General features: G+C 51.7%; 1 protein-coding gene and 1 pseudogene across 1 annotated transcript; both read left to right on the forward strand.

The window, feature by feature from the left end:
* Positions 1 to 211: 211 nt before the first annotated feature.
* Positions 212 to 16,924, forward strand: Psen2 (presenilin 2). Its single transcript, XM_059280745.1, has 10 exons — positions 212 to 392; positions 2,209 to 2,423; positions 4,072 to 4,213; positions 7,947 to 8,014; positions 8,642 to 8,862; positions 9,931 to 10,029; positions 14,021 to 14,104; positions 14,442 to 14,543; positions 15,023 to 15,141; positions 16,210 to 16,924. Exons 1-10 carry the CDS (start codon positions 252 to 254, stop codon positions 16,363 to 16,365), a joined length of 1,347 nt encoding a protein of 448 aa, XP_059136728.1. The 5' UTR covers positions 212 to 251; the 3' UTR covers positions 16,366 to 16,924.
* On the forward strand, positions 11,304 to 13,552 carry LOC131925427 (10 kDa heat shock protein, mitochondrial-like; annotated as a pseudogene).
* Positions 16,925 to 18,701: the final 1,777 nt, after the last annotated feature.

The raw sequence follows: 18,701 nt of genomic DNA on the forward strand, positions 1-18,701 counted from the left end.
ACGTTTTTCTCCGTGTGATAGGAGTCTACTCCAGCCAGTCTCAAACGAGGCTGCTGTGGCCTCTCACTGGCTTTTGGAACTGTTTTCAGCCATTGCTTGACGTGTGTGTCTAGGACGCTTGTTAGAGAGGCAAGACCTGTGCCTGGTGTTCAAGCCACCCTGCCGTCCCCCAGCCCCCCACTGCCTTCACCTGTCAGGAAGGTGGAACAAGGTCCCTGTGCTTCTTTTCCAGGTGCTACTGAGGCAGGATCATGCTCACATTCATGGCCTCTGACAGTGAGGAAGAGGTGTGCGACGAGCGGACATCCTTGATGTCAGCTGAGAGCCCCACGTCACGCTCCTGCCAGGAGGGCAGGCCAGGCCCCGAGGATGGAGAGAACACTGCCCAGTGGGTAGGTCCCACCAGCAATTGTTGGCCTTAAAACAGCGCCGTTGTGGAAAAACAAAAACAAAAAATCAAAACCAAAACCCAGGGCCCTGAGGTTCTTCCTATGTCTTTTTTTTAATGAGGTTCCTATGTCATTTTGATTTTTAATTATGTGTTTTAATGTATACCTGTGTGGAGGTATATGCATGTGAGCTCATGTATCCATGGAGGCCAGAAGGAGGCATCATAACCCCTGGAGCTGGAGAAATAGTTGTGAGCTTCCTGACTCAGGGGCTAGCAACTGAACTCAGGTTTTCTACATCTAACGGATGAGCCATCTCTCCAACCCCGCCTGTGTCTTATGGGTTACCGAATTTGGAGCTGAGATGTTTCCCGAAGACTTTTGTGCTGAACCTTGGTCCCCCGTGTGCTATGATTGGGAGGCAGCAGAACCTTTAAGGACTGTAACCTTGTGGAGAGCTTCAGGTCATTGGAAGGGGTGGGGCTTAACTGTGGGGCCCCCGCTGCCTCCTCTTTCTGTGTCCTGATGATGAGGGGACCAGCTCGCACCTCTCCGTGGTTTCTGCCACAGTATGGTTATCACAGGCACAAGGCAACAGGGTCAGTCCATCGCAGACTGAGACCTCTAGACTCTTTCCTTTATAAGCTGAATTATCTGAGGTGTTTCTTATAGAGAGAGAAAACTGACTAACCTATGGATGAAACCAGGCATTCTTCCATTCAGGAAGAGCAAATAAACATAGAAATTGGCCCAAGTGGTGTCTACTGGCCGTGATACACCTGCATCTTCTGTCTGTAAGGGCTTTGTACACAATTATGGTATACAGTGGGCCGGCTGACACATCCCCTTCCCCTCCCACCCTTCACCTACCTTTCAAATGCAGGCTGCTGTCTCCAGGTACCATGAGTTTGGGTGCTTGGGACAGGCCAATGACACAAACATTAAGCTGATAAGAACGAAAGCTACTGAAAGGATTTGGGTAGGTAGCCGGACAAGCTGAGTTGGCCTGAGTCAGGCTTTACCTGTGTGCTGGGAAAGGTAGCCACACTGTGACCCTTACTGCTGCAGCCTCAGGCCAGGACAACGGTAGGGTCAGCTCGTTGACTTGGCTGTCTCCCTCCTGGTCAGGCGACCCGCATCTAAGGTTGCCTGGATCTCATTCCATTTTATTCCTTATAGGAATTTAAAACCTTTCCAGGCCCAGAGGCCCTTTTCCAGCCACCCTTAATCCTTTGCCTTGTTCTCATCAAGCCTAGCCTCTGAGCCCTGGTGGGTTCTCACAGTTCAAGGTCATACTACCAACTGGTTCTCCGTGTTTCTTCTCTTATCTCCTGGGTGTTTGTGCCTTTTAGTTACTTCCTTTCCTATCTACTGGATTTTTTTTTCCCTCCTTGGTCTCAAGTGAACAGCTAACTTGGAGCGCTCCATGCCGAGAACTGGTACTGAAGGAGCCCTGTGTCTTGATGCTGGGAGAAAGTCCCCTCCATGCTGGTTCTTCCAGTTAGCCAATCAAAATGCCTGGTCTCCATTTCCCTTCTCCTACCCATGTCCAATGTGGCCATGTTGGTTAGCGGCCTTAGTTCCTATCCTTGGGAAGCACAAGGGTCTCTGATGTGCCCTTCTGTGACTATGCAGGCTAGCTCTAAACCTTCTCCACCACTGTCCTAAGCCTTTTATATGTCCTGAGACCCAAATCAGAGCTCACACTCCTCATGTCTAGAAAGCAGCATTTGACCTTCTCAGTTCTACTTCCAAAAGCCTCTGCAGGAGCAGCTTGCCGTGGGGGCCTCTGGGGCCCTCACTATGTGTTTTCCCACAGAGGAGCCAGGACAGCGAGGAAGATGGGGAGGAAGACCCAGACCGCTACACCTGCAGTGGGGTTCCTGGGCGTCCGCCGGGCCTGGAGGAAGAGCTGACCCTCAAGTACGGGGCGAAGCATGTGATCATGCTGTTTGTGCCTGTCACGCTGTGTATGATTGTGGTGGTGGCCACCATCAAGTCCGTGCGCTTCTACACAGAGAAGAATGGGCAGCTGTGAGTTGGGGGCCGGGTTGGCATTGGGAGGTTGGGGTGGTGATTGATAGGCTCCCTTAGCTACTGTGCCTGTAGCTCTTTGCTGGTGGCCATGGAGACCAGTGACAAAGACTCTGGGCTCACACCCTGACTCATTGCCTCCTGTCATGTGACTTGTCTGGGCATATGTCTGACCTGTGTGCCTCCATTTCCTTGTTTGTTTCTCGGGTTTAATTATGGGGCTTCCTGGAGAATTAAGTGGGCTAATCCACATGAAAGGTCCCGCAGTGTTCACTGAAGGCTAAGTTGAATCTGAATACAGACTGGCTTTGGTATCAGAGCACTGAGCTCCATGTACCAAGTACCTGGTCCTGGCCCACTGTGTCTCAAACACCATGTGACCCCAGCTGAGTCACGTCCTGTCTGGGTCTCTGCTCCCTTGGACGTGAGGTGACAGAGTTGGACCAGATGATTTCTTAGCACGCTTCCAGCAGATGAGGGAGACTTATCAGGCCCTTCTATTACTTTAATAAACAGAGAACTGAGTGCTCCCTAACCTCAGCCCTTTCCTCTCCCCTCCCTGGCTCCTCACTGCTGAGCACATCTTTGCCATTAGAGACTTACTGTTCACTTTGGATTTGAATCCTTTTTCTTTTTTAGAAAAGAGGAGGTAGGAAAGTTCCCACTCCTAAGAGTCTGGTAGCCTGTGGGGGACTCATAGTAATAGAGATGGAAGGCTTTGAGAGGGCAGGGCCAGCATGCTCCTGGCGGTGGGAGCTGGGAAGAGCAGGATGCCTGTGAATCGGTTCCAGAGTAGGGGCGGGCAGTACCTGTGGCAGCAGTTGGGGGAGTAGGGGGTTTGGGAGTGTGAGGCTGCAGAACGTCGATGGAATGTATTGTCGGGGTTCTCTAGAGGATCAGAAACCAAATATGAAAAAGGATCTATTAAATCGGCTTATCCAATAAAGTAGTGTAAAGGGATATATTAGATTGGCGTATACAACAGTAGGTAGTCCAACAATGGCTGTTTGCACATTAAAGAGGCCGAGAACCCCATAGCTGCTTAGTCCACAAGGCTGGATACCTCAGCAGTCCCAATCTGTTGCTGAATGCCTGGAAGATTCCCAGAGAGTCTTTAGTGCACATTGGAGGACTGAGGTTCTGCTGTCATTGAAGGGTCCCAGCAGCAGCAGCAGCAGCAGCAGCAGCAGCAGCAGCAGCAGCAGGGTGGATGCTCTCACTGGCAAGGAGCAACAAAGGCAGGCAGGCAAAGAGCACTGTTTCCTTTAACCTCTTTCTACCTAGGCTGCCCACCCTGGGGAGAGTTAATCTTGCCCAGAAACGCCCTCACAGACCCACCCAGAGGCATGCGTGGATTCCAGATCCACTCACAGTGACAATCAAAATTAATCATCACGTGGAGAAGCAGGCAAGCCAGTCTTGTCGGTAGAAGGACGCGAGCTGAGGGCCTGGAAGTGGGAAAGTCCAGTGGAGGAGCCAGGTCTCAATGGGGTACCTGCCTGTCCTTGCTGCCACGATGGTTCCAGTTATCAGAGTGCTACAAGTCACTGGCCCTAGAGGCAGAGGCCACTCATATGGATAGCAATGGCCCCACCAGGGCCCAGCCAGTGCTAGGTTCTAACTGAGGCTCTTCCGGTGACCTCTTCAGCATCTACACGCCCTTCACTGAGGACACGCCCTCGGTGGGCCAGCGTCTCCTCAACTCTGTGCTGAACACCCTCATCATGATCAGCGTCATCGTGGTCATGACCATCTTCCTAGTGGTACTCTACAAGTACCGATGTTACAAGGTGAGGTCTGTGGCCCTCTGCCCCGCCCCCTGTCCCGCCCCTCTGCCCCGCCCCCTGTCCCGCCCACTGTCCTGCCCCTCTGCCTTGCTCCCTCTGCCCCGCCCCTGCCCCGCCCCCTGTCCTGCCCCTCTGCCCCGCCCCCGTCCTGATCCTCTGCCCCGCCCCCTGTCCTGCCCCTCTGTCCCGCCCCCTGTCCTGCCCCTCTGCCCCGCCCCCTCCACCCCACCCCTGCTGTGTGATGTGGATGGAGCGGCTACCACATGGCAACTGTCTAAACCCTACCCAGGTTCCTTCCTTCTGCAGAGTAGGTTGCCTTTTCGTGCTCTCTGACACCGTGGGAAGTTGACCTAAAGCTGACTTTTAAACGGCATGCCCCCCACCCCACCCACTGTCTTCTGAGCGCTCCGTTGCAGTGTTCCTGACACTCACTCCTGCTCTGCAGTTAATTTTATTTCTTCTGAAGTTCTGTTTTAGTTTGCCTCACCCCGAGACTTTCTCTAGGCTTATTTTTATCTTTCCATCTCCCTTAAGATAGAGAAGCTCATGTGCTGTGTGAAGGTCTCCTGACTCTGAGAACCCTTTGGGTTACATTCTTCTGTAGACCTTGAGCCTCCCTGTGGAGTGCTGGAAGAGTCACATCCTATGTGACCTCAGTTATAGACAGCATCATCCCCAGTGATGTCATACTCCCCACCCCAGCATCCCCAAATGGGGATTCAATTTTGGACCTTGCACACGCTAGTCAAATGTTAAACCGCTGAGCTGTACCCTCAACACTTCTGGGTTGGAAGCGGAGCAGGTGTCTGATGTGGTCTGGAGTCAGCTTTCTCCTTTTATCATGTGGGTTCCAGGGATTAAACTCAGGTCCCCAGGCTTGGCAGCAATTGCCTTTACCCTCTGACCCATCTCTCCTGCCCACTTTCTATATATAATTTTGTAGACAAACTCCTCAGCTTCACCAGTTAACTGTAACTGGTGTTACAGACCTGTGCTCCCAGGTCTAACTGTGCCATCAACTTTTCGACACTGGATTTAGCCTGTAGGCTTTGAAACCCTCAAGACTAACAGGAAGTTGAGCTAGGCATTACCTATTCAAAACTGCAGCCACAGGCATAGCATGGTCCTTGTGTTCTGGCAGCTGTGTTTATGGAGCAGACGGAGAAGAGGAAGCCATGGTGAGAGAGGGAGCCAGCCATTGGCTCCGCTGGGTGATAGGGAGTTGACCCATAGGAGGGGCGTCAGGAAATGTTCCAGGAACCGAAGCTTAGCTCATCAGTGACAACTGCCCGTGTGAACGAGGTAGGGCTTCCATATGTACTAAAGAGGAAGGAGGGGCGGATGTGGTCAGAGTGTAGGGGAGGGCTGTTTAGACAAAACATGACTACAAAGTAGAAATAGCATGGGGAGTGACCCTGCTGGGGTCAGTATGTGTCCCATGGCCAGTCCCATAGAAGACCCTTTCAGCCATTTCCAAGATGACGTAGCCTAGACACGTCATGGTTGGGGTGAAGACTGTGAGTAGGTTCCAGAGGCCACACCCTCCCTTCCTATAAGGCTGGGTGTGCAGCCCAGCGTGGCCCTTCCTCCGGGTAGACTGGGTCAGACTGGGCTGAGCTGGTGACCAAGGTTAGCCCTTAGAAGTGAAGAGAGGCCGGGAGGAAGTGTCACGTCTTACCCTTGATGGCTGAGTCTTGCCCTTGACCCCTCCGTGCTCAGCCGGGGAAGGAGGGATAGCTCTCCTGAGGGCCTGTCTGGAGCTCCTTAGTGGGAAGTGACTTTCCTTCTGTCAAGCCCCTCAGGAGCTTGCCCTGGTCACTCATTCTAAACAGCAGCCAGTGAGTCCCCTGACTCTGTCTGGATTAGCCTTCATCTTACCTACTAAATATCGCCTGTTTTGGTGATGTCTTCCAGCCGGAACTTTGAAGACTCTCTTCAGGGAGTTAGAGTGCTATCTGGAAGTAATGACTACCAGCATTGTGGGAGCCCACAGAGGTTTCCTAGTGAGATCTGAGCTTGCTTTACCTAGCAGGGCTGCATAAGGGGTTGGGTTGACCATGTGCATGCGTGGTTACCAGGTATTTGGAAGAGTCTGCGCTTGGCTGTGTTAGGGGGAGGTCTTTTGCTCCACCCCTTGGCATTCCTTTAAAAAGCCCTTTCGAAGAGACAGAAGGGGCTATTGGGAATTGACCTAGGTCCTCCTGAAGCTATCTTGTGTTTCTGTCTTTCTTCTCAGCTAGGCCTATCATTCTATCTACAAATTCCTTATTCCTCTCTCCTCCTCATAGTAACCCTGTAAAAGTGGGGGCTGGTCACCCACACAGCATATTCTTTGCCCATGATGAGTGTGTAGATGTGGGCCAGCACAGGTTGGGGGGTCAGCAGACTCTTAGGACTCTCGTCTCCCCCAGACACTTGTAGGTGACTAGGGAGAACCCCCTAAGGGGCCTGGCCCTCCTTTCCTGTAATAGGCACAAAGTAGGTTAATCGAGAAGCATGTCTAGGCTCTTGTTACCAGAGTTAGCATTGGAACCTGTGCCTCTGGCAGCCCTAAGAAGCTAGACTTGGCTGCTTGTTATCCATAAGCCAGTTTTAAAGAGTCAAATCAATAGTAAAATAGCAGAAAAGGGAGATTTATTCAGTGTGGCCATATTGGGAAGTGGGACAAAGAGATCCAGTGGCCCTCCAAATCCATTGGCTGTAGGCGGAAGCTTCTGTCCCCCAGCAACTCCCAAATACCCAGCAGCCATTTCCCAAATAATTGACTCAGAGGCTTAATATTACTTGTAAATGCTCTGCCAGGAGCTCAAGCTTATACTAACTAGCTCTTACACTTAAATTAACCCATAATTCTTACCTATGTTTAGCCACGTGGCTTGGTACCTTTTCTCAGTACAGCTTTCTCATTTTGCTTCCTCTGTGTCTGGCTGGTGACTCCTGACTAGGTCCTTCTTCCCAGTATCCTTAGTTTGGTCGCTCCATCTAACTTCCTGCCCAGCTACTAGCCTGCCAGCTTTTTATTAACCAATGAGAGTAATACATGTTCACACTGTAGAAAAGGATTGTTCCACAGCAGTTGACTCCCCATCAGGTCTATCTTCCAGTCCTAACATGAGGGTATGTGTAGTCAAACAGTCTCAGTCAAGACCAGGTCCTGTCCATCATTGTCTGGGCTTCACTTATCCTGATGCTCTGTCAGAAGTATGTGAAGTCTCTTTCCTGGAGACCAGTTCCTCTGGCCAGTGCCAAGCTTCATTGTTTTCCTCTTGAAAGCATAAAATTCCTAGGGAAATTTTAATTCCTTGGAGTCCAACTCTCCCCCCAACCCCCAAAACGGTTTCTCTGTGTAGCCCTGGCTGTCCTGGAATTCACTATGTAGACCAGGCTGGCCTCGAACTTGGAGATCCACTTATCTCTGCCTCCTAAGTGCTGGGATTAAAGGCGTGTGCCACCGCCACCCAGTGCCACCTTTGGTAGCCAAATGGAAGGACAGATGGAAGTATCTATCTCTCTGACGTATCTCCATCCTGCTAATAACACTCTTTTTTTTTTTTTTTTGGTTTTTCGAGACAGGGGTTCTCTGTGTAGTTTTGGTGCCTCTCCTGGATCTCGCTCTGTAGCCCAGGCTGGCCTCGAACTCACAGAGATCCACCTGACTCTGCCTCCCGAGTGCTGGGATTAAAGGCGTGCGCCACCACCACCCGACGCTAATGTTACTCTTGTTTCTATTGTTCAGTTCATCCATGGCTGGCTGATTATGTCATCCCTCATGCTCCTGTTCCTGTTCACCTACATCTACCTCGGGTAAGTGCTCGCTGCTGAGCAGCTGCTCCCTATGGCACAGCTACATAAGAGGGACCTGGGCGGGGAAAGGTGGTCTCCCTCAGTGTCAGCTGCTCCAGCAGCTCAGGCCTCCAGGCTTTGACACAGGCGTGGGCTCCGTGGTAGGTCACAGGTTTCTTTCTGACTCCTGATTTAAAACGAGCAAAGGAAGCATGGTAAAGCCTTCTCAGGACACTTAGCAGGTGGAAACCTCTCAAAGTGATGTTCTGTTTGGGGAGAGGGGTGGGCCAAGCCTGGGTCCTTCCTAGTTTATCTGCCCCTTTGCCCTTTGATTTTGGATATCAGCCTAACCCAGAGGCTCAAAAAGAAACACTTTTTCAAGGACCTCATCTTTGCACAGGGCTTTCCAGGTGGGTCCATTGCATGGCTGTGTGACCCATGTATCAGCTATTGGTTCATCCCTCACCACATTCTGGAAAAAGCTGAGTGGTTAGGAGTGGGGCCCATGGAGATGGAGGATGGGAATGTTGAAAATAAATAATTGGGATTTAATGGCTGAGAGCAGAGGATGTCAAACAACCTAGGGTGTGGCCCCCTCCCCACCCCCACCCCGAGTATTCCATGCTCTGCTTCACCTTGGGACTGCAGAGAAGTACTCAAGACCTACAACGTGGCCATGGACTACCCCACACTCTTCCTGGCCATCTGGAACTTCGGAGCTGTGGGCATGGTGTGCATCCACTGGAAGGGTCCGCTGATGCTGCAGCAGGCTTACCTCATCGTGATCAGCGCACTCATGGCCCTGGTGTTCATCAAGTACCTGCCGGAGTGGTCTGCCTGGGTCATCTTGGGTGCCATCTCTGTGTATGGTAGGTCGCTGGGGCCTGGTGCGAAACTTGGGTGAATCCGCCTCAATGGTGGAGTGGTGTCTCAGTTACCCTTGTATTGCTGTGACCAGAATAATTGACAGAAACAGTGTAAGGAAAAAAAGATTTATTTTGGCTCACAGTGTCGGAGGGTGTCAGTCCATCACAGGAGGGAAGGCAAGGGGGCGTGGCCCACTAGGAGCAAGTGACAGAGGTTTCTTGTAGTGGCCCAGGAAACAGGGAACTTATGGGGGCTAGGGGCTGGGTCTAACTTTAAAAGGCCATCTCTAAGCCAGGCGGTGGTGGCGCACGCCTTTAATCCCAGCACTCGGGAGGCAGAGCTAGGCGGATCTCTGTGAGTTCGAGGCCAGCCTGGGCTACCAAGTGAGTTCCAGGAAAAGGCGCAAAGCTACACAGAGAAACCCTGTCTCAAAAAACAAAAAAAAAAAAAAAAAGGCCACCTCTAGTGATCTGCATCCCTTAGCTAGCAGCCACCTCCTGAAGAGTCCAAAGCCTCCTAAAATTGTGTCACCAGCTAGAGATGAAGCATTCAAAACACGAGCCTCCAGCGGACATTTCACATTCAAATGATAACAGGTGGGAAGGCACGCGGGACATTTCACCTCCTGTCCTGAGAAGGCCTTCCCACAGACTCTCCTTTGTGATGCTTGAGGCACACACCCCAAAGTGACCACTCTTACTGCCCGCAACTGCCAACATGATGTGCAGGAGCGAGCCATGACTCCTCAGGATGAGTCTGAGTGGTTGTTTAAGTAACATCAGTGCCATACCTGAGCCACAACGCCCATTTTAAGGACATTTGGGGACGCAGGGAAGCAGAACTTCCAAGACCATCTTGTGGGTCTGGCACCTTGCTCTCCTACTTCGTAGTTACCTGCTTTGGCTCCAGCCGGTACTTTGGCTAGATTGGTGGGCTTGGGACACCAGGCCGGTGGCAAGGTATGCCCTGCAGCTCACTTAGGTTCCTGGTGACAGAGGGGTGGTTCCTCTTCACACTGCTTGGGAATAAAGGTCCCCTTTAATATGACAAGGATATCTCTGTCTTCCCAGATCTTGTGGCTGTGCTCTGCCCCAAGGGGCCACTGAGGATGCTGGTGGAAACTGCCCAGGAGAGAAATGAGCCCATATTTCCTGCCCTGATATACTCATGTGAGTGGTTCCATGCCTCTGCTAGACCAGGGGGGTCAGCAGGTAGCCTTTGGTGGAGACATGGTAGTTGGCCATGGTTTTGCTAGTTGACAGGATATGTGCTCCATCTCCACCAAAGGCGAGGATCAAGTCATGATAACACTATGAGGGTCACCACCTACAGGAGGGTTCTACTTCCAGAGACCCTGGTGGCCTGGACCTTGCCCAGGAAGAAGGTTTGGAAATCAGGGTCAGAAGGGGTTTCCTAGGGGGATGTGGACAGTCCTGTGGCCATATTCTGTCTACCATCTGGCAGTCTGCACTGTATAGGCCACATCCCCACAAACCTGCAGCGTTTAGAGCCTTGTAACCACCAGATTCCTATGGGCTTTGGGGGACAGGGGCCCTAGTTTCTCTCTGGGGTTCAAGGACAGCAGCTTGGCAGTGGGAGTTGGTCATCTCTGAAGGGAATTCTGACACAGGGATTGCCTCCATCCTTGGGGTCGTGTTAGAGGGATGTGGTTTGTATATGTATTTAACAGATGTTACCATTTCATTGAGTCCTTACTTACTGGTAGGCCCTGTGTACAACCTAGAGGTCTTGCAGGAGGCAAGATTATGGCTCACAGAGTTCTCTCCCTGTGGTGGCAATGGCCGCTCTCTGTTGACAGTGGGTCTTTGTAAGTATAGAGCCCGTGATTCTAGGTTCTGATGCCTCGGGTACCCAGGAAACCGTCTGCAGACCTGGGTAATCATAACGAATGAGGAATCAAGCTTAGAGCGGAGAATTGGCAGCAGCATGCCCCTTGGCTGGAAAGGACATCCCAGGATGCTCTAAGGATGAGGGATGGACGGTTCTGGTCTGTCCGAGTGTCTGAGGCCATGCACTCCCTTGTGTGTGAAGGAGGATTCATTCTTGGGTGGACATAAACTAGGGAAGTAGACAAGTGTAAGCCAGGAGGTAGCACATGCTGTTAAAGACTAGAGAAGGGCAAGGGGCCAAGGACTTCAGGGCCAGGGGGAGGCTGTTTTGCTAAAGGTGACCAGGGAGCCTTCATTCATAGGTCTCACGTGGCCAGAGACCTGACTGAGATAGGGGTTAGCACTAGATAGAAATCTGAAGGCCAGCGCTTGGGGTAAGGGGGACAGCAGCGGATTTAAAGACCCTGAGGTCGACCTGGGCTAGGTGTGCTCAGGGAGCACCCAGAGTCTGTGGCTAGAGCAGATGGGAGGAGAGAACGGTAGAAGGGTCCTGACAGTGTGAGCTCTGCAGACCACGGTGTGACACACTGGCCCTTCTTCTTGAAGGAGAGGTAAGCCCCCGAAAGCTTTGGGTCAACCCTTTCACAGGATCACCCTGCCCACTAAGGGGAGAGTAAAATGTGCAAGGACAGTAGTCCAATCCAGAGCCAGTGTGAGGGCCAAGAAACAACCCACGAAGGGCAAGCGGGGTTTGTATGGGGGACCCGTAGAGACTATGAGGGGAAGTGAATTCTGGGACAGTTTTTGAGCAGGGCTTGCCAGGGTTGTAAGTAAAGGTTAATGGCAGTGCTTTGTGTCCAGACGACAGGGAGGACCCACTGCCTTTTGCAGAGATGGGCAGGCTGGGAGGGCAGGTGGTGGGGGTGTTGAGCCTGGTTTTGGGCTGTGTGGAGTGTGAACATCTCACTGGGGAGGTAGAAACACGGAGTAATAAACTCCCAGGGGAGCTAAGTTGTGGAGAGAAACAGTTCAGTCAGTACCATGAGACCCAGCAGTTTCCATGGTACCCATGTACCCGAGAGGATGAAGCGCGGGGACTAAACAAGTGTTGGGACATTGTGTCCATGTCAGCATCATTTCTAGTAGCTCAGAGCTAGCAGTATCCAGGTGTCCAGAGGATGAATGGATGACCAAAGTGTGGGATTCCCATACAGTGGAATGTTGCTTTTCCTTTACAAAAGGAGATGCTGACCGAGGTGGTGATGTGGATGAACCTCAGGACACTGGGATAAGTGAACTAAACCAGTGACAGAAAGTCAGGCACTATATGATTACACGTACTGTCAGGAGTAGGTGAAATTAAAGACGTAAAATCAAGTGGGTGGCAAATACAGGTGCTGTGGAGACCCACAGAGGTTTCCTAGTGAGAATTTACTCAGGGTCCGAGAATCTGAGCTTGTTTTACCCAGCAGGGCTGCATAAGGGGATGATTTGACTACGGGTGTGGTTACCAGGTGTTTGGAAGGGTCTACACTTGGCTGTGCAGTGTGCTTTGATCTTGCAAGGAGGAGGTCTTTTGTCCCACCCCTTGGCATTGTTATAAAAAGCCCTTTTGAATAAATGGAAGAGGCCGTTGGGTATTGACCCAGGTCCTCCTAAAGCTATCCCGTGTTTCTTTCTTCTCATCGGTTAGATCTCTCTTTCTGTCTAATACTGTCTTATCCCTCTTTCCTCCTCATAGGAACCCTTGAAAAGGTGGGAGCTGGCCTCCTACAAGAGGCCTGTTGTAGGGTGCGGGGGCTGTTTAGTGTGTACAGTTTCCATCTGAATTCACAGAGAGCCACTAGGCTGCAGACATTGCATTTTAAAATGTTTATTTTATGTGTACAGGTGTGTCTGTATGAGCATCTGAACATATATGCACCCCATGTACACAGAGGCCAGAAGGCAGGCAGGTATCAGCTCCCTCAGGGCTGGAGTCAGCGGCATTTACAAGACCTCTAGCTTTGTTAAGGGCCCTGGAGGTATTGTGAGCTCTGCTTCTCATGACTGTGCAGCAGGTGCTCCTGACCACGGAACCAGCTCTTCAGCCTCAGGACTGAACTTTTAAAAATTGTTTTTAGAAAGCTTTGTCTTTATTATGTATATGAGTGTTTGGCCTACATGGCTGTCTGTGCGTCACAAGCATGCAGTACCCATGAGGCCAGAAGAGGGCATTGGATCCCCTCAGAACTGCAGTTACAGACACTTGGGAGCCACCATGTGGCTGCTGGGAAATGAACCCAGGACCTTTGCAAGAGCAATGTGTGTTTTTAACCATCAAGCCATCTCTCCAGCCCCTCATGGTTGCATTTTTATGTTGCATTAAAAAAAAAAGACGATTAGGTTCCAGCTGCGATGGCAAGAATCATGACAGACAGGCTTTCCGAAGGTTTCTTCTGTTGTTGGACAGAGTATTGGTTGAGGACGGGCAGCCGAAACTGCAACCAGAGGTGGCATTATGCATTCAGAAAAATCTCACGAAGAGTTTGCAAGCAACAGTACTATCGGGTCATGTTTCTCTAAAGGAGAGGGTGGAGGGATTCAGCCGGTCAGTGTGAAAGTCGGAGACAAGTTTATCTCCCAGACCATGGAGGCAGGAAAGTTGTACTAGACAACAAGAATTATTTCTAATTTGGAGGTGGTGACATTCTTGGAAAGTCTGTGGACTGAAATCACTGTTGAAATGACGCCACAAGAAGCCGCCTATCCCACTGACGTTCTGAACTACTTCATCATGTAAATCATTTCCACGCCTCCCTTTTTGTGATAAACGGAAACCTGAAAAATAAGATAAAAGACTATTTTTTTTTTTTTTTTTTTTTTTTTTTGGTTTTTCGAGACAGGGTTTCTCTGTGTAGCTTTGCGCCTTTCCTGGAACTCACTTGGTAGCCCAGGCTGGCCTCGAACTCACAGAGATCCGCCTGGCTCTGCCTCCCAAGAGCTGGGATTAAAGGCGTGCGCCACCACCGCCCAGCAAAAGACTATTTTTAAAAGGACACAGTCCACCATGCTGTTCACTGATCCCTCTTCTTGTTGCCGTTGCTATTTGAGAGGAGGACAAAAAAGACAAAGGAGAAATACCCATGCCCACCCAGCCAGTGACCCTGGACTCCTGCCCCCATGGCCTCTATGGGCCAAGCATGAGCCCCCCTGCAGGATGGAGGGGCTGTGCTGGCTTTCTGGGGACTCGAACTGGCTCCACTTCCTCCGGGCCAGGGGCAGCTCCTGTGAGTACTACCTGAGGTGTGTCCCTTTGCTCTTTCTACAGCTGCCATGGTGTGGACCGTGGGCATGGCGAAGCTGGATCCCTCCTCTCAAGGAACACTGCAGCTCCCCTATGACCCAGAGATGGGTGAGTATAGGGCTCAAGCCTTGTCTCAGGGGAGATCCTCTCCTGCGCCCCGCTTGGCCTGGCCCCTCTGTGGGTTAAGGTTCAGAATGGCAGTCATGTTATCTGATAGCCAGACGTTGACACCTGTCCTAGACAGTGACAGTTGGACTGTCCATCCTACGCCCGGTTTTTCGCCTCATTTTCCCTGGATATTGTTGGGGGCTGGTGGTGGGGAGCCCTGAGGTGGGAGGGTACTGGGGAATCTTCTGGATTTTTGTGCCTTCTGACCAGCCTTCGTCTCTCCCTGCCATTCCCCACGGTGTGTGATGATGGTGGTCCTTTCTTCTTGGATGCTCAGAAGAAGACTCCTATGACAGTTTTGGGGAGCCCTCATACCCTGAAGCCTTTGAAGCCCCACTTCCTGGCTACCCAGGGGAAGAGCTGGAAGAAGAGGAGGAAAGTAAGGTGCCCAAGTTCAGATGGCATGCTTCACGGGACAGCAGGGTGGGGGCCTCCTCGAGTCCCCTGTCACCGTATTATCCATGTTCTGGAGGGTGGTGACATTAAATTTACTTAAAAATCCCTGTAGTCAGATTCCATGCTAAACCGCATAGCGGCCTGCAGCCCCGGCAGGAAGCGATTGTCTCTTTCTCCTTTCTCTAACTACGTGGCTCACCTAAATTCCAGGCTTCTGCCTAGGCTGCCAGTCACTCAGTCCTTGTCCCCGCCCCCATCTTTTCCTAGGTAGTTCATCTTGTACCCAGGCTGCCGCGGTGCTCCTGAGGGGTACACTCATCTTGCCCCTTGACCCATTTGCTGGGTCCCTTGGCTAGTGTCCTAGCCCTTCACTTCCGTTTTTTTGTTTTGTTTTTGCCTGCTTCCTGCTGAGGTTTCCCATCGGTAGGACTGGACAGGGGCCGCTTTCTTTTCTCCATATAGGGGGCGTAAAGCTTGGCCTGGGAGACTTCATCTTCTACAGCGTCCTGGTGGGCAAGGCGGCGGCCGCCGGCAATGGAGACTGGAACACCACCCTGGCTTGCTTTATCGCCATCCTCATTGTGAGTGGGCTGCGTGGTGCAGGGGGACTGCACAGGGCATTTATGGCTGCTGTCTTCCCTCTTAGGGGCAAGGGCGGTGAGGGGAGAGGTGCCTCACCCAGAGTGTGGTCTCCAGGACATGCTCCCTTCTGAGAGAGAGCACCCGGGGAGGGACAAGAGGCTTCCGTCTCCCTGGCCACATGTACCTCACTGCTGGGCTCTGGATGAAAGCTTCGAGGCCTGGTCCCTGAGTTCCTGGATTGCAAATTGTCTGAGATTATGGGAGACGGAGTAGCCAAAGGCTTTTACCAGCCAGAGAGGTGTGTGAAAGGACTCCCCTCCCATTCCACAGCTACATGTTCTCTGTGCCACCAGGACCCCATAGAAGACTGAATCCTGGGTTCTCCAACCTCAGCAATAGTGTAATCTGGAGGCTCTGATGGCTGGTACTCAAGCTGGGGGACATATCCTGCAATGCCATCCTAGAGAATGCTTCCTTTTAGACGTTGGGAGAGTCCTTGAGAGGGCTGTCATCCAGTGCTTGGAAGAGCTTGTTTGTGCCCACACGGGATAACAGACCCTGGGTTCCTCCCGTACCATACTGTCTGACTTGGGACTTGTTGTCCTGTGGGCAGGGCAGGAACTTTGGTGCCTTGTCCTTACCCTGGACACCAAGGGTGGAGGTAGAAAGGGCCACTGCCATGCTTGCCTCCAAAGGGCTGGATTACATGGCATCTATGATTTCCTTGGTGTCTTCTGCTTAGCACCTCAGTAGGATTTCACTTTAGCCCATCTGGGTCTCTTGTAAATGCATGTTCCTTGGAGAGACACTCTTACCATCCTGTGTGACTGCTGTCCCCAGATGGAGAAGCAACATGGCCTGGCCAGGCCTGTGTCCGCACTTAGCCAACACACAGGTGTCCTGATTGAGGGAGACGTGTGAGAGAGGACCCTGCCCTGCGCTCTTTGAGGGGCTCTTGCATATCTAGAAAAGACAGTTGCGTGTCTGTGGCAGTTCAGGCTAGTCTGAGGGGTTGCACCACCCACCAGGGTACAGCAACCGCTTTTCCTCACCTTGATGTCCTGCAGGGTTTGTGTCTGACTCTCCTGCTGCTCGCCGTGTTCAAGAAGGCCCTGCCCGCCCTCCCCATCTCCATCACCTTCGGGCTCATCTTCTACTTCTCCACAGACAACCTGGTGCGTCCTTTCATGGACACTCTGGCTTCTCACCAGCTCTACATCTGACGGGAGACGGGCACGGCTCTGAGGGCCGTAGGAAGCTTCCCTGGATGCAGGTGTATAGTTTGACACTCTAGTGCCATATATTTTTTTGAAAGACAACTCTTCTTTCCTTACCAAAAAAAAAAAAAAAAAGAAAAAAGATTTCAAAAAGTGTCGTGTTTACTCGTGACGAGGAAGCAGAAGCTGCTCTCCGGTGCTAACCATCTTGTCACCAGACTGTGGTGTCCCTGCTGGAGCATCTGTGCCACCAGCTGGATGCTCCGCGAGTTTATCTTCAGAGATGAGGTCACATGCGTGGAGCAGGTCTGTTGTCCTCCAGGGTCGAACGGAAGGAACGTGTGCATCAGCGGGGACCAGGAGGCGTGGTCAGGAAGGACACTAAGTGCCATCACCCTGACCAGAGGAGAAAAGCCAGTTTGCAGTCATGAATGTCCCCAGTGCTTTGTGATGTCTCTGTCACTTTAGTACCTTTAGACGCTGAGTCCTGTCTTATTACAGCAGTGACTGCTGGGAAGTGGCTTAATATCAATACCAATAAATAGATGCTCCTGTTGGAATGCTAGCGTTTGGTCCCTTTGTTAACATTGTCCCCTCCCTGCATCCCAGGGCTCTCCTGAGGTGATGGGCACGGTGTACGGGGGAGGGAGGGACTTAACCCATTATCAAGGAGAGAGCCTCTGCACCCGGTTCTTTAACTAGAAAGTTCCACAGCAGGGTATTGGGAGGCACTGGGACCCCACAGAGCCCTGGCCTTTGCCTTGGTAGGTTGTATGTGGGGAAATGCTGCAAGGTCGTTGCTAAAATGCGCAGTGGTTCTTTTGACAGATGTCTGTTCTCAGGAGCCAGCAGGCCCAGAACCAGGGTCCATCTGGGTTCAGAGAGCTGCTCCCAGTCCATGTCTGTGGTGAAAGGCAGGCCAGCTTTGCCCTTCCTCTGTGTCAGCCTGGCACAGGTTTCAGAATCTCAGAAGTGCCTCTGGGTGGGGATATGAGGCCACAGAAGCTGCTGAGCAGGCTGCTGTCCTACTGGGGCTGCTGAGAAAACCCAGGTGTGTGCTAGCTCTGTCCTTTGCTCCAGAGGAACACTGTGGACTGCTGCGTAAGGAGAGATGGGTGAACTGTGTGTGTGTGTCTTGGTGTTTGATGGGAGATTCCCCCACTCCCACCCCCCACCCCTGCCGAGCTACTTGCTGAGACAGACAGGAGACCCCAGAAGACCAGCAGAGGCCACGTGCTGCTGGGGTGGGAGGTGGTTGGAAGCTGGGATGTGGCTGGTGACTGATACAGAGCCTGTGAGATCAGGGAGCAGCCGAGGATGCTGAGATAGTCCCTGGTGGTAAAAGCTCCCAGGGGCTGGAGGGAAAAAACCAAGAAGTTTACTAAATCTGTCAGTTGTGGAAATGTTTATCTTACACAGAGTGGTTCTGGGGAGACGCATCCAAGGAGAAGATTGGATAAATGTTTTCATCTTAGCAGCTTAAAGAGATGTTTCTGAAAGAGCTAGCCAGGGGATGCTGGGGACGAGGCCACATTCGGAGGTCAAAGTGGCAGTAGAGGTGTGTCCCCACCACCCCACTGTGTAAACACGCTGACACCAAGGGAATGAGACATGCTTGGTCCTTGGAGGGCCCAGTGGTTCCCGGCTAAGACTCGGTGTAAAGGTTGGGAAAACATGTCTGTGAAGAATGACGGGAGAGAGAGGAAAGCTCCTTGAGTCGATTCAACCTGATGTCTCACAGCGGGAGGACCCAGGACACGGGTGGAAAAGACAGAAAACAGAATAGATTCCAACATCCCAAAAGGGAGGGTGAGCAGGTCTGCAAACCCCACACCTGCCCCCAACGAGCCAGTGAGCTAATAGCTTCCCTATTTGTCTCCGAAACAAAACTTCAGGGTTCTAAAGTGATTTTAAAAAATGATATATCAATCCTATTGCCTGTCCCCACCCTGGAGTCAATTCATTTTTTATGTTTTGTTTTTTCGAGACAGGGTTTCTCTGTGTAGTTTTGGTGCCTGTCCTGGATCTCGCTCTGTAGACCAGGCTGTCCTCAAACTCACAGAGATTAAAGGCATGTGCCACCACCATCCAGCCGGGTCAATTCATTTTTTAAAAGATCCTTTGACAATTTCGTACGTGATATATGTTGATCTTCTCCATTTTCCTCTAATCCCTTCCACTTCCCACGGGAACCCTCTTCCCACCAAGTCACTCTCTTACATTCACGTCTGGTTTTGCTCTTTGTGGCTCACTGCGTTTGATTAGGGCTGGAGCGTGAGCATGGGTGAGGGGTTGTTTGCCCCAGTAAGGGCAAATTGCAGGTGACTACAGGACTGTGACTC

This window comes from Peromyscus eremicus, chromosome 15 (genome assembly GCF_949786415.1).
Source record: "Peromyscus eremicus chromosome 15, PerEre_H2_v1, whole genome shotgun sequence".
Lineage (NCBI taxonomy): Eukaryota > Metazoa > Chordata > Mammalia > Rodentia > Cricetidae > Peromyscus > Peromyscus eremicus.

Coding starts and splice junctions, on each gene's coding strand:
- Psen2 (XM_059280745.1), top strand. CDS start 252: ATGCTCACATTCATGGCCTCTGACAGTGAGGAAGAGGTGTGCGACGAG. Junction 393..2,208: donor GAGAGAACACTGCCCAGTGG/GTAGGTCCCACC, acceptor GTTTTCCCACAG/AGGAGCCAGGACAGCGAGGA. Junction 15,142..16,209: donor GCTTTATCGCCATCCTCATT/GTGAGTGGGCTG, acceptor GATGTCCTGCAG/GGTTTGTGTCTGACTCTCCT.